This window comes from Canis lupus, chromosome 19 (genome assembly GCF_003254725.2).
Source record: "Canis lupus dingo isolate Sandy chromosome 19, ASM325472v2, whole genome shotgun sequence".
Taxonomy (NCBI): Eukaryota; Metazoa; Chordata; class Mammalia; order Carnivora; family Canidae; genus Canis; species Canis lupus.
In genome coordinates, this window is record NC_064261.1 from 53,904,460 (window position 1) to 53,927,604 (window position 23,145).

Here is a 23,145-nt window from a genome sequence, read left to right on the forward strand (position 1 = left end):
TAGTTATTCATATCTCCATGTCACGTAGGGATATTTCCCCTGTACTCCGAGACATAAAAATCTCACCCCAACCAACAGAATGACATTTTAATACCAAGCCCTTTGCAAAGTTCTTGGGGTTAGCGAGGGGTTGCAGGGAGGCGTCTTGAATAGGAAATCCTTGCAGAAATGCCCCTCCTATCACATCCTATAGGCAACTGTGTCAAAGTTTGCTTTAGAACTTTGAACTTTCCCCTTTTCTAAAACTATTCCTTGGGTCTAAGGAAGGCACTTGCGAAAAGTGCATTTTCTTTTAAAGGTTTTTATTTATTAGAGAGAGAGAGAGAGAGAGAGAGAGGGAGGGAGCACACAAGTGGGAAGGAGAGGAAGAAGCAGACTCCCTGTGAGCAAGGAGCCTGATGCAGGACTCGATCCCAGGACCCTGGGATCACCACCTGAGCCAAAGGCCGACATGCAACCAACCGAGCCGCCCAGGCGCCCTGAAAAGTGCATTTTCTGATTATCATGTCTCAGATTCCCATTTAGAAGCAGGAGTTTTCTAATTTACAATTCTCTTTCATTTCTCTTGAACCCTTTCTAGAATCCGCTGGCCAGTGGGCTCCATGGACTCCAACAAGAGAATCAGGGCACAGCCTTTGGGAGAAATGATGCCATTATCTTTTTTTTTTTTTTAAGATTTTTTTATTTACTTATAGAGACAGAGAGAGAGGCAGAGACACAGGCAGAGGGAGAAGCAGGCTCCATACAGAGAGCCTGACGCGGGACTCGATCCAGGGTCTCCAGGATCCCGCCCTGGGCTGCAGGCGGCGCCAAACCGCTGCGCCACGGGGGCTGCCCCTGATGCTATTATCTTACAGGAGGGTAACTTCCCGTGGGGGACCTCCCCCAACACTGAATCTCGGCTTCCCTTTTGCAAAACCATACCCTAAATGTTTCATTTTTTAAAAAAATTAAGATTAGCAACATTCAGCACTCCCCCCTCCTTATGCCTGTTCTTACCCCATTCCTGTTGTATGTGAACTTGTTTTTCTTATTATGAGACAGCTGAGAATATCAATTCAAATAACCTATCAATGTCATTCTAAAATCATAAGTTCTACACTATTAGACTACATTGACTTGCACCATTTAGAAAACACCATTTTGGGGGAGAATATATTTGTTATGACTGAATAAATACGTGTCCTTAGTGTAGTCTCACTGTACAGAGATGTCACTCCCCTACGTAAAATCTTCCAGCAACTCTCCACCGTATTTAGAATAAAATCCAAAATTTCCTCATCATTTACAGGGCCTTGGTGATGTGGCCTCTCCCCACCTCTCAGACCTCAGCTCCTCCCACATATGCTCCAGCCAGAAGCCTCTGTTCTCCCCCAACACACCAACCCCGTTCCCACCTGAGGCCTTTGCACTTGCTAATTCTCTCTGCCCGCCACATGGCGATCTAGACCCTCAAGGGACTTGCCTTTTTCTCCTCATTGAGGTCACATCTCATTCCAAACCCAGTGGATTCTATATCCTAAAAATTTCTTGAATACCTAATTTTGCCTTTGAACCCAAAGAATCTTTGCCACAGCCCTTGGCTCACATTTTCATCGTGGTTCCACGATACGGTGGAACCTACACTGTACTCCTATTGTCCTCCTCATAGGCCATTTTCCTTCATACTTCCTCACCTTCTGCAGGTATCTTCTCTGCCTGACATTTTTTCCCTCTTCTTTACCTGGTTAGCGTACACGCTTAAGACCTAGCTCAAATGCCATCTCCTCCCAAAAACCTCTCTTGATCTGTCCCCCACTCCGAGTTAACTGAGTCTAATGTATTCTCTGTGGCGTTATACTAGTCATGCTAACTTGTCCAAATGCCCTACACGACAGAGAGCGAACCAAACCCCACGCTTCCCACCAATTGTACATATGGGGGTAACGCAGAAGTGGATGACCCTCAGGGATTACATTTTCCAGCCTCCCCTGCATCTCGGGGTGGCCACACGGTTAGATCCTGCCAATGGAATGTGAAAAGAAGTGAGACATTCTACTTCCAGGGCTGAGGCCTTTAAGAAGCAGACCTACCTCCTCCTGTCTCTGTCCTTCAGGCTTGATGCAGATGACAGCAAGGACTTCTGGATGGTGGAGCCACAAGATGGACGGACCTGGCCTTCAAACTGGAACACCTGGCCTTGACAGTTATGGCAGAAATAAACAACTTCCAGGAATCTCCAACTTATTTTATTGTAAAGAAAGTTGTTAAGAAAAATACAATAACCAAAAACAAAGAATTGGTTTATAGGCAGATCTGTGGAAAGTTAGCCAGCTGAATTCAGAAGCATCCGATCCTTTTGCAGGCTTTCTGGTTCTTGTATATGAAAAGATTCAATAAGCTTATTTAGGCTGTTCCAATGTATTTGTTAAAGATTTATTTATTTTTGTTTTTTTTTTGAGAAAGAGAGCACGAGCGGGCATGGGGCAGAGGGAGAGGAACGAGCAGACTCCCCACTGAGCACAGAACACTGACAAGGAGCAATCTCAGGACCCTGAGATCATGATCTGAGCTGAAAGTCAGATGCCTAACGACTGAGCTACCAAGCCACCCCTAGGTTGTTCCAATATTTGAAGAAGGAGAGAATAAAGGCTTAACTCAGAGCTGTTCCCTATCCATTTACTTTCAAGCAATACCTTAGAGTTGTTTTATTTATTTATTTTTTTTATATATTTTTTTAAATTTTTATTTATTTATGATAGTCACAGGAGAGAAAGAGAGGCAGAGACACAGGCAGAGAGAAGCAGGCTCCATGCACTGGGAGCCCGACGTGGGAATCGATCCTGGGTCTCCAGGATCGCGCCCTGGGCCAAAGGCAGGCGCCAAACCGCTGCGCCACCCAGGGATCCCCTTAGAGTTGTTTTAATCCCATTATTGTTGAGTGGTCAGGGAATTCAAGACACACGTGCATTCGGAACATTATTAATTTAAATGTGTGATTACCAGAAATCATCCACTTGAAATAATGTTGCTCTTTTTCTACTAAATCTGTCACTTAAAAGCATGTGGTATACCAGCAGTTTTGTAACACCGTAACTGACGAACTTGAGTGGTATTTTCAAAGAGCAAACTTGAAAGAGTAGTTTCATGAGTTAAATCAGAACCTTCCTAAAATTAGTTGATTGGGAGTTTGAAGGAAGGAATGAAACTTAGTGGTAACAAAGGTAGAAGGGAGAGAGGGAGGAAGAAAAAAAGGAGAGGCCATCCTACTTAAGGAGGTTGCTACTTTGCAGGATCGCAAGAAGATCGATGGTACTCAAATTTGGGGAGATTTGGGAAGAAGGAAGCAGGAACTGGATCATAACTAAAGATGAATTCTTTCTGATGTACACATGACATTTCAGACATCATCTCAACAATCACTTAGGGAACATGAGTCAGTAGGTGACATAAGTCTAAGTAAAGAACAAAAGGTCAAGGATGGAGAGGGAGGTTTGGCAAAACCCCACATGCCTTCAAGTAGCAGAGTAGTGGCATGTCCTGAGAAATGCCCACAACGGAAGGATGAAAAAGGCAGTAGGCAAAATACGAAAAAGCATCCCAGTAGAACCAAGCTGGTCAGCTTGGCAGCTAATAAAAGGAGAGAGGCTCTGGAATAGGTTTGCTTCTTTTAAGTCTTTGGGTCATTCCAAGAGTACATGGGTTGGAAATTTTAGGACTAGAAGCAGAAATACTTCTATTTGTTATGTCTCTAAAACTGTACAAGCCATTTGTTCATAAATCCTTCCCCTCAGATTAAACCACCACTTCATACTCTGCATCCATGAAGCCTAGCACAGCTTCCAAGACGTGGTAGGTACAGGTATCTGTTTAGTTTTATTTTGCTGTTGTATATAGGAAGCCAAAGGACACATTTTTGGGCTCTAGAAAAGGGGGTGAGGAGATAAATACAGCATCAGAAAATCATTTGTAGCTCAAATATTGTCCTAAGAATATTAGATATGAATTCGACGAGGTCCAGTGAGTGCTACTGACTTCGCTTGTGTCTCCTCGGAGCCAAGGAAGGTGGGGATTCTGACTGTTTCCAAGCCAATGGGACTCGTGCGCTTATATGCTTGTCAGCCTGACACTGTGAGGGAACAGAAAACTAATAAACAATTCTGAAACATGTTTCTTAAATGTCTTAAATGAAATTAGCAATGTCAGTTTAAACTCCAGACACCTATATAATCCCCCCCACCCCCAAATGTCTCACTCTAAAGAACTTTTCCGTAAAGCAAAATTCTGAACACTGGCTTCTTTTCCTGTATTCCTAAGATGGGCTTTGGCAAGCTGCTATGCTTACACTTTAAAGAGACAAAAATAAAATTACAAGGTTTCCTTTGATTTTAATGAGTAGAGTTCCAGCTCACTTCCTTTAAAATATTGCCCCTGAATTGCAAATTACTTCATGATCTTTTTTTAAGTGAGCTCCCTTCCTAGACTGACAGAGCCAGCTGCAGCATTGTACTGTCTATGGAAATGATATCATCAGCACTCTGTCCTTGAATAAGACCACAATCATTACATTTGGCTCCTTTTCACATAGCAGGAACCCAAGAGATGTTTGTTTATAGCAACGGTATTCAGAAAGTTATCCCTTCTGCACTCATCAGTTGGCAGCTTAAAATCAAAAGTTTAGCATGAATTACCTGAATCCCCTTTTAAAGCAAACGTAGTTTTAATTTTAATAAATTTACAATTAATGTTTAAAGTGCTAGCTTGTTTTCAAATTTTCACTGTTTTAATAGTTTTGATATTAAGGGCAGAGTGTAATTTATTATTGCTTATATTCATTATTCATTAACTATATATTTATTTTTTAAAAAAATCTTTTATTTATTTATTCATGAGAGACACACACACACACACAGAGAGAGAGAGAGAGAGAGAGAGAGAGGGAGAGACACAGGCAGAGGGAGAAGCAGGTTCCCTGCATGGAGCCCGACGCGGGACTCGATCCCGGGTCCCCAGGATCAGGCCCTGGGCTGAAGGCGGCGCTAAACCACTGGGCCACCAGGGCTGCCCTATTTATAGTTCTTATACTTCCGTGTTTCAACTTATTATCAATAATATAATTAATACTATTTGTTACAATTTGATAACTAATTAGAACAATTCAACCTAATAATTAAATTTTAAAAATTAATTTTACAGCTGAATCATTTTTATACATGGTATAAAACAGACTGTGTTCCCATCATCCCATTCCTTAGAGAAAGCCACCGTTAACCGTTTGGTGTCATTCCCTTCTGATCTTTGTTCATGTATCAATTTTGCTTTTTCATGGATGGGCTCTTACATTCATTTTAAGGGGTAGCAAATGATTTTGTCCAATTAAATGACTTAATTTATTTAATCAAATAACAGAAAAAAAAATACCTGAGAGCCATATTCACCACGAAAAACATGTTGCATAAATTCAACTCACATCTTTTATTAAAGATTCTCATCTGACAGATATTAGTGAAGCAGTCCATTAAACTATAATTTTAAGTACAAAAATAAGCAGGTGATTTTATAATCTGAAAAAGATTTTACATTTTCTTAAAAAAATGACTACCATTCTCCTTAAGAAACATCATTTAGGTTTTATTAACATGAAGCCAAAATGTTAGCACCATTTATATGCACAGTAAGACCATTAATTTCAAATTTATCATTTTTATCTTTAGTAAATCAATCTTTTCCACTTTCTGTCAATTATTTTCCGACTTTCGAAAATTGATTAATGTAAGACATTTGAAACTAAGTGTAAAATTTAATCAAATTTAATTAAATTTGATTTTAATTAAACCACTCTTGTTTTTTGCCCAGTAAATATTATGGCGTCTAACAGAAACTGCACATAAATAAAACATTAACTTTACCTGTTTTGTACACAAGGGTTCCATTGCTAAAAGGATTTTGAAAAATGGTGAAGTTGAGGTCTTAAAGCACTGGCGATATGCATAAAACCACACATACGGTTACAGCAGGCCTAGCTTACAACCTAGGCTGTGGTCCAGTCCAGGGTCTGGTTTACAATACCACTCTGCTCACACGAAGCCTTCCTGAGTCCCCCCACTGGAAATAATACCATTTTCTTCTAATTCTCACTGCATTTTGTTTGTATCTTTTTAAAACAATCATCTGAGTATAGATGATCGATGCTCATCTAAGCATTGTTCAAAAGCAGTGAAATATCAAGTAATAAACTAAAAGAGTAGTTAATCTTTTTTACCCACAATGATTGATGAGAATTCTATCAAAATCATTCAACCTTGCACTGGAGTCTGCAACTGGCATAGCATTAGTTAATTAATTCTTATTAATCATCTTGATCTCTCTTCATAATGCTCCCAAATGCAGTGTTAGATGAAGAAAAAAAGGAAGAAAAGAAACAAATCCTAAGAGAAGCTTATTTACTCATAAATTAAAAACTATTTTTGTATTCCTTCCCATCCCAATTAAAATGATTCTAAAAACAAACAAAAATGATCCAACACTGTTTTCTAATTATCAATGTAATAGGCTTGATATAGCATAGTATCTAGGATACACAAAAGCATCAAGAATCAGAAAAATATCAACCATAATGCTATTGCCTTACAATAACCTGTAATGTTATATTTTCTTCCATACTTTCTAAACATAGTTGAGATCATATTAGGTGGAACAGTTTGAATCCTTCTTTTCCTCCACTTAACACGTCGCAATCACTATTTCCCCATGTTATTAAACTCTCCTTATAAAAAAATTTTAATGGCACATGTTTCAGCATGCAATTTAACAAATTCCTTAGTATATTGGTCCTTAACAGATGGATACTGAATGTATTTCTTAAATGAATTAACACAGGACTTCCAACACTTATTTTTACAACTGAACTGTATTCAATGTAGGGCTTAGAAAGCATCTGGGGGGGGGGGAAGCAAAACCTTATAATAAACACTTAAAGAAAATGTAGGATATATTCCAACAGGTCAAAACGCCAATCAGTCCTCTTTATTGATCCTATCACATTAACCATAAACTGTTTATTTAGGGGAAAAAAGGAACAGGACTATCAGCCACTCAGAGTACAGATAAAAGTATCCTACCAACCATTAGCTATGTTATTTTCATCTTCTCCACACAAAAATTTTGAACAAGAGAGGCACAAACCATAAAGAAAGCCTAACACATTCAACTAAAATTTTAAATTCTTATGAGACCAACTTAAGAATCCATAAAAAAGGTGAAAGGTTTAATGACACATGGGCAAAGGATTAATATTCTTTAAAAGAACTTTCACAAAAGCCAGTAGCAAAACGTATGAAGGATGCGGAAAATTTTATATAAAATAAAATGACCAAAAATCTATGAAGACGTTCAAAGTCAGTAGTAAACAAACAAACAAAAAAAATGTAACTATACAGGTGAGGTGTCACTTTTCACCCAGGGGTCAGCTGAGACTTAAAAAATTCAAATGGGTGTTACTTGAAATAAGCAATGATGTGTTCCTGAAACTTAAAAACTTGCTCATCAAAAGCCATTTTCTTACAGATAATGACGAAATGGGAATTCAGTCACACCTGGGAAAGAGTACAATCTATATTATTAAACTGAATATAAACTTCTGTAAGACAATGAACCTTTAACAGAAAAGTCAAAGGACTAGCACTGAAGGCTGACATGCTTGCAGGAAAGCATCACCAAGGAGGAAGACAGGTCATCCGACGCTAGATGATAACAAGTGTTGGGGTATCCTTCCCCAATATTAAAAAAGGTCAGCTGGAAATACATGTTTATAGGTTTTTCCCTCTATACTTCCAAAAAGTACTGATTAGCACATGTTGGATCCATTGCAAGCAGGTTAACAAGTAAGCTCTGCACAACAGGTTAAAGGCTAAAGATCCCAGAGGCCTGCATTTTGCTGACTGGGGAAGACTGGTGAACATACACGTATGCACAGCAGAAATGCCCGGGCAGAGTGGCGGTGGCCTGCGAACAGTGAGGAGCAGGTGACTGTAGCATAAACTATTTTAATGTAAAGATGGCCCATGTGTTGGAGTGAAGAACTGACCAGGACGTGGGCGGGCTTTGGGGAAGACAATTGGGCAACATGCCACTAACGTCTTTTACTTTGATACAGAAATTCAACTTGTAGGCTAAATGAAAACTAAATTTAAGTATTAACTGCAGTATTGTTTTTAATGGCAGGAAGCAACAAGCTAATGTACATTAACAGAAGACTGGATAAATAAATTGGGACAACCCAAGCAGCAAATACATCATTAAAATAGTTTTTTTATATGTGAAAAATGCTTATAGGGCATTTTAGAATTCTATATTGAAAACATACACTCAAATGTATACATATGCATCCCAAAGTGCCAATACTGGTTTTCTTAGAATGGTGGGACAATGGATGATTTTAATTGTCTTTTTGCTTACGATCTCTTTTCCGGTTTTCAGTCAAAGAAATATGTATTTCTTATGTGATTTTTTCACATTAATAAACACTTTTATATGCTAAAAAGATAATTATAAAAATTAAAGGGGCAAACTAGGAAGTCTGTAAAATCATGATTAAGGGTTAATATATTTACTACTTAAAGGATTTAACTGATTTATATGAAAAACACTAAGATTCTAATAATATATGTACAAACAAAAGAATTTTAAATATATTAAAAAATAGTATCAATAAACAATTAGGTGCAAAATAAGACAACATGCTTATCCTTTTATTTAAGTGGAAAGGGTTTTAAAAAACACCCGCAATATTAATTATGAATAGGCACTCTCAAATCCCATGGTATCATTTAATCCAGTAGCTGCACTTCTGAAATTCTAGCCAAAAGAAATATAGCTAACTATGAAAAAAATATTTCTAACAATGAAAAAGCTTTCAACAGAGTATGTCCATCACAATGTTCCTTGTACAAAGAAATAATGAACCCCAAACCTAGAAGCATCCAAACATTGGGACTGCTTCAAAAACATTTCATCTATGCTGAGATAGAACGATTTGCTAAACTACAAGGCATGTGGTGATGTGAATAAATGGTCACTTAGGCAGGTCAAAGTCACAGAATCGCAAAGGGTTGGTAGGAGTCATAAGGAACACATTCAAAAGGAATGTCAGAGGCTGTTTTATGTCGTGAAAATCTCATTCTTTAGTAGCAAAAGGGGGATATTCCAGATGTGAAAATGAAAAAAGGGCATAAAGATCGAAGATGATGATATAGACTTTCTTCCAAAAGAGCTGTTGTACCATTTGCCATTTCAGTGTCTGCAGACGCTTACAATATACTCTGGTGTGTTCCTGACATTCCTACACGCAGATCCACACAGATTTCAAGTAAATAAAATCTGTATACACTTACTGCACTGCATGATGCTTTGGGGCCATTTTTAAGGAAATAAATCTGATTTCTAGCACAAGAACCAATGAGTAAGACATATGGTCACCTTGAATCCTTTTTGAAAGAAGGCGAATTAAGTAAGAATGGAATCCGTCGGCGTGCTAGAATTACAGAGGTAAGGGAAACCTACATGGGGGAGAAGCTCGCAAACATCATTAGTTCTCATTCATTCATTTACCGACACATATAAGCCAGACACCTGTCACATACTCAGCACTGACAGATGTAAACTGGTCAACACAACATTCCTAGTCCTCGGCTGCCCCGGAGCTTACGTTCCAACGGAGGGGACACAGACCGTATCCAAATAAGCATACGCACGGGGGTGATTCCTCTTCTCCTACTTCTTTTCCCTCACTTTTCTTGTTTACTATCAATCATTCTCATGAAAGTTCACTCTAATAATATTCATTTTAAATGACAGGACTTTTCTCACAGTTTAAGACAAATTAGTTAGATAAAGTGGTCACTAATTATCTGGTTCATGTCCAATTCAAATATCCAGAAGAAAGAACCAGAAAGCTCTCTATTACCTAAGTTCCATAAAAAGATTCCTAGAGAATATCAGGACAATTGTTTTGTCATTTGCATAATGCAGCTATTATATCTTTCCAACTGTCCTGGCTGATCTCAGCGCTGGCCGGTAAATAAGGCTACCATCACTAAGTCTGAACACATTCAGAGAATAAATCAGAATAAAAACACTGACAACACAGACGTGTGAATAATAATTATAATTAACCCCTTCTAAAAGAAAAGGTATATGTAATAGTACATAGTAGAGTAACAATTTAACCCATCTTTTTTTTTTTCCTTTTTTACTCAAAGCATAAAGCAGAGACAACACTTTATCCCAGGTTAACATGCAACTTAAAAAAAAAAAAGTTATTATACATATTAAACATGGAAATTCACCGGTAAAACCTTATTTTTCATTTCCCCCCAAACATATCTTGACATGATTCCTTTATTTCATAATAAATAAGGCCCTACCGCTGGTCACCTGACCCATCCCTTACATTTCTGGAGCCTGACAGCTTAGTGAGTTCTGGAGACAAGAACACTGCTGTACGTAACACATCTGCAAAACAGCAGCTGATGAGACTGCTTTACCGATGGAGAGGTCCCTACTGCAATCTGCCACTCCCTCCCAGCCTCCCGCAAAACAGAAATATGCTCCAGCCATCCACAAAGTTGTCTTGCCAAGAAAGCCCCCAAATATTATTCCCCTAGGTATCTAACACATCAGCGGTGATGAACAATAAAAGCACCCAAGTGCTCTAAGATCCTTACTTTTTTGGAATATTCCTTGAGTGTCAAGTTTTCTTAGGATACAGGGAAACACAAGTTCAAAAAAAAAGAGAGAAGACAAATCTTCTGCGTTTTTGTGCATTACAAAGCTTGACTCAAAACCTTTTATCACATTAGAAATTCCAATACAACAAACCTAAAACCTTTCAAAAGGTGTTCTATTTTCTTTGTTGTATTAAATGTGGCTTCGACTATGTCAATATGCATAGAGCTCAATTTGGGAGGGGTAGTTACACAAATAGAGGACTTGAAACGCATTTTCATCTAGGCTTCTCTAAGGACATATGATAAAGAAGGAAGACTATCTACAAGAATTTACCATATTTAAAATCAATACTGTTAGTAAAATTGTTTTTAAGCACAAATTAAAATTAGTATACATTTTTCTCATCTCTAGCAACCAAAAGAGCCCTCCTTAGTCATAATTGTAGCTTCTTCCTCAATGTGTTATTTTGAACATTAACCGAGAAAATATCTTTAAAAGTGCTCTGCAGGTATCACCTCCTCTCAAAAAAACCGTAGAGGGACATAATATTAAAAAAGGCTACTCCAATCTAAATGACTAGTTCAAGCAAAAATAATTAGAGGAATTCCGTATATCACCAATGTCAGAAGTTTTGGAGAAGAGAATAGCATACAATTATTTAAAATCATGTACAGATTTCACGTTCCATGCAAGATGATTTAAAATATAAAGACAATGTAATTGTAAGAATCAAGTCTCGGCCCCAGAATTTATAGTCACATTCTATGGCCTGAAAAAAAAAAAAAAAAAAAAAGAAAAGAAAAGAGGGAACTATGAGAAACATAATAGGAGTCTATCAAATATTTTAGTTTTTAAGTAGACTCTTAACAAAGAGGAAAGATTTGGGCATGCACACAAAATGGATCCAGAGCTAAACAATATGATCAGAATTACTAACCACTAAGTATGAGGAGAGTTAAGAGGCTACTCTTATATAAGCAATAAGCTTTCACTAAGGTTTTAAAATGCACAATATAATTTTCTGTGTATGAAGGCTATTTAAAAAAAAAAAAACAGAAATAGATTTCAGTTTTCTAGCCTCTACCTTAACAAAAGGGCAATGGTTTTGCTCATGTTTACTATGGTTTGTAATCTAGGGTTTTTTTTTTTTTTTTTTTTTTTTTTTACTCAAATAAAGCACAAACTGTGACTTAGAAACCCTCAGGGCTGTGTCATCAGTACACCAAGCACATATAATGCCATAGAAAAAAATATATATAATTTATTAGATGGACTTAAAATCCCACACACATCAATTTTAGGCACTTCTTGAGTACAGACTATGAGAACCTTCTTTCAGAGAACAGCATATCTAGCAGGAAAGACCATACACTTTAGTTTTTAGAATAATACGTAACTAGACAACTGATTTGAAAAATTGCATAATTAGCCCGACTCTATCCTGTGGCAATTTCTTCATAATTCCACACAGCATTTTAGCATTTAATAGAAAGTCATTTTTTTAACATCCAAAGCTTTAAAATTTTTTTCCCTTTATTTCACCAATATGAGTTTAAGACTATCATAGATTCTTTGAGGGAGCATGAGATAGAAGTTCCATTTTGTATACGTGGAACTTTAAATGAGTACTTTCTATACTGTGTATCTATACAGAATCAACACATGATGGTTGATGATTCTGATGTTTTTTAAAGCCCATTTCAACAGGTTTATTTTGTAAAGACAGGCTTCTCGTTACTAATTCCTTTAGGCATCTAATGTTTATCTGTGTTCTTTAAGTAAAACATGAGGAACAAAACAGAATGTGGGCTATGGTTTTAAGGATGTCTTCAGGTTAAACACTACATACAAATTCGGTTTGGCATCTTTTTTCCGACTCAAATCGTTTGCACAGGTATCCTCCAAAATGCGATCTATGTTTGGTAATGGGAAGATAACATACACGTAACTTCATCCTGTCCGTGCCTAACTAGCGGCTTAAGGAACTGGCAAAGTCTAGACAGTTGTCACCTCCTTTCTGAATCTACTATTCAGCATATGAAGCTAAAATTAAGAAGCATTAAAATGTTAAATACAATATAAACGATTTTATTACTGACATTTATATACCGTATGGACAGCAAGCCAGTCTTCTGATATACTCAACAATCCTGGCAATACTCTCTAATGAGCAAAGTGCAAACTGGTAAATCAAGCCAGTGGTGGGGAGATAGCAAAGAACTAGAGAACCTACCGAGAAACTGGTGGTGTAGGGAATGATGGCTGTAAGGCAAAGTTTGGAATACCTCCAGGACTGGGTAACATACCTTCACTGATGGTGAATGAAGATACAGGGGAGCAAGGGATGGCTGAGCTATGGGAAGCTCTGATCTGAAGTAAGAAGTTCCAGCGTATATCTCGACAGCTGGGAGGGGTCAGGGATAAGCCATGCCAAGAAACCCCGTCTCTACCCAGCTTCGAAAGAGGGACTGATGCCAACATACAACTGGGCCATCGAGAGAAGATGATCCCCAAATCCACAGAAAATCTGGGATGTGCTGCTATCCTCTAGGTACAAAGCAGAACACACTACAGATATATTCCCAGAAACACCTGCAGAGAAAACTAGAAAGTTGTCTAGACCAGTTTTTCTATTTACGCAAATATAAACAGATTTTGAGGTTGTCTGTACTGTATGTGGTTGCTGTAGTCACGGCAAGAAATGTAAAATGCCTACAAGAGAGAGGACAGTAAAATCCCATTTCTAGGCATCTTAATTCTATACACTCAGACAAAAAAGAAAGGAACATCTCCGGGACTTCCTGCCTTTCCTCAAGCTCCCTGTACTTTTCTGTAACTACCTACTAGGCACTTCTTAAAGGCCAGAAAACAGAAACTCTTCTATTTCACACCACACTTCTAAAATCACTTTAACTATCTGCATTAAAAATGCCAGCCAGCAGTGCTAAAGCGCTTCTCTATTCTTAAGGCAAAATGTCATATTCTATACCCACCTCCCCCGGCTCCCCCAACCACCTGCCCTCACTGAATTCTTTGCCCGTCCTAAGAGCCAAATAAGAGAGAACTGAAAATCCTCAAACTAGACTCCTCGATATAATGTGTAAGATATACTTTATAAATGCTATTATCACAAAATTAAACATATTTAAATGCTTGTAGCATGTGGTTACTTTCACCAAGATTACATGCCTTTCAAAATATCAAACAACATTTAAATCCAGCCACATGTACAGAGGTGTGGATCTCTGTTCTTTTCAGAGGCGAGCACAACGGCTCTAAATAAGATGACTGTTTACACCCGAAAGTAGCATATTAAAAACCAAAAGCAATGCCTTTTGCTTAATCCTACTCAAACTACATATAAATTGCCAATAGGACTACTCCTGAGGCTCTCCGTCGGATCTGGAAATAATACTGTTTAAATTGTCTTGATGTATATTCTTAGGTGAATTAAGTCTTTTCTCATGCAATTTTGGTTCTACCTACAGTGTACAGGTACAACCTTATTTCTAAAGCTTCGCTTAGAGAAGACAGAATGTAACAAAGAATCGTGTTCTGTAAATGTGGTTTAAGGTTTCTTGCATCCTCACGATGCCATGTCAACGACCTGCTACAGGACACCAACCGTAACGATGTAGTGCACGCCTTACACATCCAACCACGAGTGAATTCTAGCCAAGGCCCTGACGGCAAGGGCGTGTGCTGGTGTAGCGCTGAACTCCTACGGCAGCAAGCCGCGGGACTAAACCACGATTCTTCAAATCGAAAGATAAAAAGGGCAAAAGATGCGAATTTGCTGGACTACTTTACAGAATATTTATCTCTGGTGAAAATGCAACATCTGCAAAAGAGATTTGGATTTTTAAGGGAGTTTTTAATATAAAACGAGTCATTCCTAATAATAATAGTGATTTGGAAAAGTATGAGAGCATATGAACAAATAAAGCTTAGTAATTTGGAGTTTACTTTTGTAAAAGCAAGTTGACAAATATTAAAATGTTATACTTGCATTATGAACATTATACTAGAAATATGAAACACAAAACGTCCACTGTTAAACACTGATCTCCCATGCCCGACTCGGATTTAGTTATTGAGTATATGCTACAGAAAGAAACTTTTGGAGTTTTGTCAATGCTTGTCAGTACTATTATTCCTCATCAAAATCTGCATGAAATCTAAAAGGCTGGTATTAAAAGTAGTTATTTCTTTTCTTCAATATCCTAAAACATGCCAGTTTGGATCAGCCTTCAGATTTTTAGGGCATGAAACACATACAAAGAGAGTACCCAAAAAGATGTCTGAACACATTAGGGTAAGTTTGTTTATAAGTTACAACAGAAATACCTTCAACCTTCATAGCTTCCCATTTTCAGTGAAGGAAAAAAAAATCCTACTAAGCAAACAAGATATTTGGGGCCAAGTTACTTCTTTGTAAAAATAATATATCATGTCGACCAACTTTTAAACTGAATTCTTAAAAGCATTAAAAATAATTTGTATTTAATAATCGTCAATGCGTTCACGTGGTATTAAGAAGATAAAAGAAAACGCACAGAAATGAAAAATCTCAAACTATCCCAATTCCTACAATGAGAAATTTTCAAATTACGAAATAACCTTCGTTGCTTAGAAAATAAGCTTTACTTTTCATCTCAAATTCACTTTAAATGCTGGATATATAATTCAATACCTAAGAAGACTCTAGGTAAATTTCTTGATAATATTTATAGGGTGATACTAATCTGGGCAGACATATTTGACACAACATCTTCCCACTAACGTTGCGGGGAAAAAAAATCACTGGATAATTTTAATCACAATTAATGATGGACTAATTAATGGATTAACAATTTTCTCAGTAATTCAGATGGCATAGATCCAATAAAGGGAACAATCTGATAATTGCTCAACATGAAATCCTGTCCTTTCATAATACTAAGCCAAAAATTTGCAGTACTCCACTCAGTTGGATTACATGTTTTCATTTATGTAATTTGATCAACAAAAAATAGGTACACAATGTTGAGCTTTCTTCTCTTTCTTTCTTCCTTTTTTTTTAAAGAGCAGCTCAATGATTTTGGGGATCGGTTAGTACAATACAGAGAACATAGGGGGAAAGCACAAAACGGCACTTAACACCAATGCCAGTATTCATCTCATTATGGTTATAACTAAGGATATTATTACTTTTGTGTTATTTGCTTTTCTTTAGAACATAATCAAAGCCGTAACTTGAACTTGAGGTATATACACAATACATACAACCTTATGCAAAATACTTTTCATAATTAACGTTACATTTTAAAATATTGGAAACTGAGTGTGATTTGTATTTTGACTTAATGCAACAAGAAGAGAACAACATTCAACTAGGGAGGGTTATACTGATAATAAAGCTCTTAGAATGAAAAATGTCTTCCTCTCCCTTTGTACTTACCACAGGCTACACAATGTCCTGAGAGGATTCATTATGAGAAAAATGGCAATCACAGCTTTAAAGACCTTGCTTTGGAAGGAACTAATGAGAAAGCAGATTGGAAAGTGAGACTTCATCTTTGTTTTCAAATAAGTGGTCTTAATTTTTCTTCTTATAGAAAAAGTTTAAGTCAGTTTATTATAAATATATCTAAACCATTAATTTTTGCAGCTTTCAGGTAAAGTCCAGCACTTCGTTTATACAAAGTCCATGAGCAGAGGTCAGTAGAGATCATCTAATCTTAAGTCGTGACATCATCCATTCAAGTCCTTGGCATAATCTATAAAGAATATAAAGTCGTTTGATTAAATTATCAACTAAAAAGCTATGAACAACAAAGTAAAAGATACCATTTTTCATTTACTTAAACAACAAAGATTTAAAAATCAATAATATTTAATGTTGGTGTTATGCTGGTAAAGCAATACTCTCATACATAGTAGTACATTCATGCTTTTCTGGTTCTGTTATGTCTCCAGTTTCTAGACCACTGCCTGACACACAGAAGGAGCTCAATAATTATATAATGAATATCAACAGAAATATTTAGCAATATGTATCAGAAATATTTAAAATACCAATACCTTTTTTCTACTTCAAGAAATATATTCTAAAAAAAAAAAAATAAGAGACAAGGTCTGGTTGATGTATTAGACTATTCATCACAGCATTTTTAATAGGTAAAAGTAAAATTTAAATCCCTTGAAACAGAAAAAAATTTAAATTATAGAACATTCACAACATCAAATATTAAAAACTTCCTTTCAAAGATTTTACAGTATGATAAAATGCTCATGATATAAATGAAATAAAAATGGCAGGGAAATTAATATATAGTTGAGCTGGTAAAACAAAGTATATATATAATATATATATTACATCTATATATTTTAAAAATTTGAAGGGAATAAAATCTCTTATCACTAATACCAGTTAATTGAGAACAGCGCAAAACATAGAAAGAGATGTTCACTATGATAATAGAAACTAAATGTTTAGCAGGAGGAAAATGGTTGTACATATTATAACAAAATGAAAGACTGTTATATAAAATATTAACTATTCTATATAAGGAGCTTTAAAAGATATGAGAAACTATGCTACCATATTTAATTAAAAACAGCAGACTCCGATTTTTGTGGAAGTATGAATCTAATAATGTAGAAGAAGAAGGAGAAGGAGAAGGAGAAGAAGAAAATGAGGTGAATAAATGGTTATTTTTTAAAATTTTTATTTATTTATGATAGTCACACAGAGAGAGAGAGAGAGAGAGAGAGAGGCAGAGACACAGGCAGAGGGAGAAGCAGGCTCCATGCACCGGGAGCCCGACGTGGGATTCGATCCCGGGTCTCCAGGATTGCGCCCTGGGCCAAAGGCAGGCACTAAACCGCTGCGCCACCCAGGGATCCCCAATAAATGGTTATTTTGCTGTTGGCTCTTACTTGCCCTACTATTACTAGATTCCTTATGTATAAATTACTGATAGATGGTGCAAAATAATAAAATAATAGGCAAATAAATTAACTCCAAAGTGTTAAATGACAGTAGTTACCTAATAGCAAACCAGAAACTGTGCTGAGTACTTAATATCCATTATCTTAATCCTCACGATGCTGAGACCAGAACCCTTTCCACACTACAAGAGGTTCGGAACCCAGGCTTAAAAGATGTTGGCAAATGGCAGGGGTGGGAGTCAAAATGCCAACTAACCCTAAAACCCACAGCTTAGTCCAAGGTGGCTAGACTGCAGAAGAGAAACATTTTCTCCAAAACCAAACATCTCCACTTGATAACTATCGCAAAGAGAAGCCCACACAAACCAAAATTGAAAAGTTACCCCATCACCATCTATTTATTTCCTCTTTTATTTTATTTTATTTTTTTCTGGGTATTTGGAGATCTTTATTTCTTGTTCTTTTTTTTCTTAAACACAGGTAAAAGAATTATTGCAAATTTAAACACATTTCTGAATTTATACACACATATTAATAATTCTGGTTAAAAATAAATATGACATATTTCTGACATAGAAAAATATAGAACACAATTTAATAAACACACACATTTCATCACCTTGCTGAGGGCTAGGATGACCTTATACCAAAAAAGTAACCACTACCCTTTTAGGGATTTATTGATTTCTGTAATTGTATGATAATATTTCCAAAGTTATAAGACATTCTACATTACGTATGTATTATTATTTTTATTATTTTATAAGATTTTAAGATTTATATACAAGGCATCATAATCTAAAGCTTACATTTAATCTCTGAAATGTTTCATAAATTGACAATAACTTAATTATAGATATTTGGATTGTTAACTCAGTTCAATGAGGACACTAAATGTAACTCATATCGTTGATAAGCATGTTACTCTTTTATTTCCTCTTTTAAAAATGAAACTGCCAGGGTTCATATCTACCCTAAGTAATGATATTTTTCACACAATTAATCAAAGTACGTAAGTCAAATCTTTTACCAATCCTACATGATTTTCTTTGCTGTTAAATTCAGTATAAAAATCAATGTTTTTGCTTTATATGTTATCACATAAAGATATACCTGTATCAACATGTATTCAACTATTTGACAAAAAAATATGAAATGGTTGAGACATTTTTACCTAAATGAGCATGTGGACAATCAGTATTATCTGCGACTTTTTTTTTTTTTTAAATGAACATACATGCTTTTATGAGGTTCTAATTATGCTCTCATGTCTGTAATCAGGCAACAGGGCCTTCTATTTCACTAAGATTCAGCTTGGGAGGGAGGGGCAAGTTCAGCTTCATCTCTGATTTAATTCTTTTTTTCTCTGCTTTTAAATACATACATGAGGGATTCTAAGTAGAGGCCTTCAATTTGGAGTTGAGGTTCCTCTGGTGTTAGGCAAGGGAAACAGATGAGGGAGCTGGTGAGAGAAACTCTCTCCCTCTCGAGACCATAGTGAAGATGAACGAATGAGCCACTGAAGCTACCTTGCTCTGCCCCGAGCTTCTGCCCTTTCCTGTATCTCAAATCTAAGACCTCTAATTAGAATCTTCATCTACCATTTAATTATTTTTCACTGCCTTTCAACACACAGATCCACCATATTTTGGAAAAACAACTACAACAAAACGTTAACTTGCTCATATCTTTTAGCTTTTTGTCCTGTTTCGAACCTCCTTTCTTCCATCTCTCCTAATAGCGCTCTCTCCCGCCTCCTGACCCTTGTCCTATTTGACAATGCTGACAACCACCTCTTTCTTAAAATCCTTTTGTCTCTGGGCACTGGACCAGGGCAAAGGTCTACGGAAGACACCTGCCTTTCTTTCCCAAATGAGGAACCTTCGTGCTGCCCTCTCCCATTCCAAGCTCCCCTCGACCCCCGCTTCTGACAGTGCAGCAACTCCCTCTTGACGATGCTGGTGGCAAAGGGAGTATCCCAAATTAGTCTCATGCTTGAATCCTTTTCCAGTTCAGCTTCTTTATGAAGAAAATGTAAATGAAAAACAATCGGTCCACGGGATTGTTATCATAAATAGATGATACAGTGTGTGGAGAGCCCTCCACCAGTGAAAGAAGTGTTTCCTGACTTGTCCAGCTCTTGACATTTCTCTGAATTTCTGCAGTAATTCTATCATCTATTTGTTCACATGCATTAGTTCAGTGTGTTTACACATATTACACGTATGATTCATTTTTTGTTCTTTATAGACCTATGCTAAAAACTCTCTACAGATAAGATATGATGTCTTACATCTCTCCCTTACATTGTTTTATACGTGGTAGATTAAATATCTATTGATTTTAAGAAGAAATACATGTTTCTAAACTAAACACATGTTTTCCAAAAGGAAGACCTCTTACCCCTCGCCAGTAAGAGCACAGCACGCCTGGATATGCCACTGGTGATCTTTAATAGAAGTTAGTTTCAAAAACTGGGAGATTTCTGCTACTGTCATGCATTCTTTAACATCTTGTTTATTAGCAAAAATCAGCAATCCAGCTTTCCGTAGGTCCTAGAGAAGCAAACAAAACTGTAAAGGCCAGTGCATTTTTTTTTCATTGATTTTCCAACCTAATTAACTGAATACTTTTGATCTTTCGATCTAGAATTCCTCGACTCCTTGACATAAAAGCATCTCACAGCTTTTACGCTGATGGACAGTAAACTTAAAACTAAATACATTTTAAATAAAACACTGCTATAGTTATATGGATTTACATATTCCTTATGTCCCTAAATTACATTTTTCATGATCCTAAGCGTTGTATTTAACAAGAAGTCATGTCTTCAGATACATATTTACCTCTCCCCTGAACCCAAAACTAGGTTTCCATGACTAAGAGCTACTCTTTAGCATGGCACTCAAGAGCTTTTCAACATTCTACTCCAATTAGTTTTTGTTTGTTTTTTTTTTAATTCTTCAGGTACGCATACCTAGAGCTAGTACTTTCCAGGTACGTAAGAAACAAATTCATTATATACAACGTATGCCTGAAGGCTCCAGAGCTTAACTCTCAGTTGGGCGGTGCTGTACTAAACCTGTCTGTCCTTGTCCGTGAAGATTTCTTAGATTTGAATATTTGATAGGGTCATTTTGGATTGGCAGTAGGCCTGTCATATTTCCCAATTAGACAGTAAGTTCTACCATTTCCTGGCTTTGCCTCAGGCAAATTCCTTAATCTTTCCGGATCCGTTCCTCATAACTAACATTTATCATCTAATCTGAGCAAGACACCCGTTACGTTAATCATTTTCCAAACAAGATCTTTTTAATCCTCGTGAGACTCCTGTAAGGTAGGCCTTGCTATTCGTATTTTAGAGCAGAGGAAACTGAGACGCAGCAGTGACTCCTACAAGGTCACACAGCAACTCCGCAGCGCAGCGCCACCGGGTTTGAGCGGAGATCCTCCTGCCACCGCTGCTGCTCCTGGTCGTAAACCGCGGAGACTGCCGCCTACCTCCTGGGGTGTCCTGTGGCCGCGACAAACACGCCAGCTCCATACCTGGCTTCGGGTAACGTCAGTTCATCCGCTGCCCTGAAGACGAGGAGCAGCTTGATCTTGGTGCACACCCCGAAGTGACTGGCTTAATGTTTTACTCAAAAAGCAGGTCAATGGTTATTCATCTCCTTTTGCTCTATCCTACCCTTCCCTTTCCCATTAAAACATTTTTTAAAAATTTTATGTATTTATTCATGAGAGACACAGAGAGACAGAGACACAGGCAGAGGGAGAAGCAGGCTCCATGCAGGGAGCCCGACGTGGGACTCGATCCCGGGACCCCGGGGTCACACCCTAGGCCACAGGCAGGTGCTCAACCACTGAGCCACCCAGGTGTCCCCCCTTTCCCATTTTTAAAGCCAGGGACTTCCTTGATAAGATCTATTGAAAGTTATGGACCTTTTCCTCACAAAAATGTATTTACGTTTATATATGATGTTAGGGTGTTAAGAGATACCCTAAAGCCCATTCATGGATTCTGGGATAAGAATCCATAACAGATTGTACTCAACTGGTAGATTTACCTTTCATAAAATACCACATATATATATATACATACACGTATAAAGAGATACTGAGAAAACTAAGGTTTTAATGCTGTGTTTTCAAGTTTTTTTCAGCTGTGTTGAATGACATTATTCTTCTTAGGGATTTTTATAGGATATTTTTATTTCAATCATGTGTATATCTGTTTGAAACAAGAAAGTCTTCAGTATATACAAAATGACATTGCTTCACATTATTTTACTCTTGTGAGAATACTGTTTCATTAATTTGATTTTTTTTCTGATGTCAATAAAAAAATGTAAGTAATAAATTTCTTATTTTAGGACGCCGTTGGCTCAGGGCGTGACCCCAGGGTCCCGGAATCGAGTCCCGAATCAGGCTCCCCGCATGGAGCCTGCTTCTCCCTCTGCCTGTGTCTCTGCCTCTCTCTATGTCTCTCATGAATAAATAGATAAAATCTTTAAAAAAAATTCTTATTTGGTTAAAAAGAGTTATAAAAAAGGTTTTATAGAACAATCAAGATAGGCTTTTAGTTACAGCGCCCTCTGCAGGGTGGCAACTACGCTGCCATGGTTAATGACCAAGTTAGCTGAAAAGCATGGTAAGAAAGGGATATCTAGACCATTAAGTTCTAAGATTTTACATTCAATTTACTTTACCTATGTTCAGTTCACCTGACCATATAAAAGGCAAAAAAGCTGAAGAGATGAACTATAACCAGTACATCTACTATGTGTTCACTATCAAGGATCAAGTATTTTTTCTCCTAGCCTAAATGGAAAACAGAACACTTATCAATAGTTGATATGTGGCTGAATCACTGAGTAGATGGACTTTCCATGGAATGGAATTCCTATCTGCCTATCTTCCAGGTTTCAATATCTCTTGCTAGGGTATGTTGAAATCTTATAGGTCAGGATTGCTAATGCTGGCATGTTCAAAGAGCACATTTCCAACATTAGAAATACGTGGTACAAGTTAGAACAGATAGTTTTACTTGTACATAGTCTATACTCCACTACTCCGGGTGATGAAATCTGGGGAAGCACCTAGACTCAAAATTGGAAATCATAAAAAATAAAGCTATTTATTATCAAAATAAAACCCATATTGAGGGATCCCTGGGTGGCGCAGCGGTTTGGCGCCTGCCTTTGGCCCAGGGCGCGATCCTGGAGACCCGGGATCGAATCCCACGTCGGGCTCCCGGTGCATGGAGCCTGCTTCTCCCTCTGCCTGTGTCTCTGCCTCTCTCTCTCTCTGTGACTATCATAAATAAATAAAAATTAAAAAAAAAAAAAACCCATATTGAATCTAACTTTTCTAGATTTCACTACCTCAAATTTTTGAATTTTGGGTTCTTGTTTTAAAGAAACAAATAGCTATTTTCCCTATTCTTGAGTATATAGGAAGAGAAGAAAGAAAATCTTCCTTTAATTTTTATTAAATAACTTGAGG

General features: G+C 37.1%; 1 protein-coding gene across 2 annotated transcripts in view; it reads right to left on the bottom strand.

Annotated features, from left to right (window-relative positions):
* Window positions 1-5,435: 5,435 nt before the first annotated feature.
* Window positions 5,436-23,145, bottom strand: part of ARL5A (ADP ribosylation factor like GTPase 5A) — a 33,691-nt gene continuing 15,981 nt past the window's right edge. The window contains exons 5-6 of one of the 2 annotated variants that reach the window (XM_025468969.3): window positions 20,044-20,195; window positions 5,436-16,466 (exon numbers count right to left, since the gene is read on the bottom strand). In XM_025468969.3, the coding sequence (XP_025324754.1) occupies window positions 16,418-16,466; window positions 20,044-20,195 (201 nt within the window). In that variant the 3' untranslated portion in view covers window positions 5,436-16,417. Of the gene's footprint in view, window positions 16,467-20,043; window positions 21,220-23,145 lie in introns of those variants that run through there. The other variant, XM_049097118.1, reaches the window with a different exon arrangement.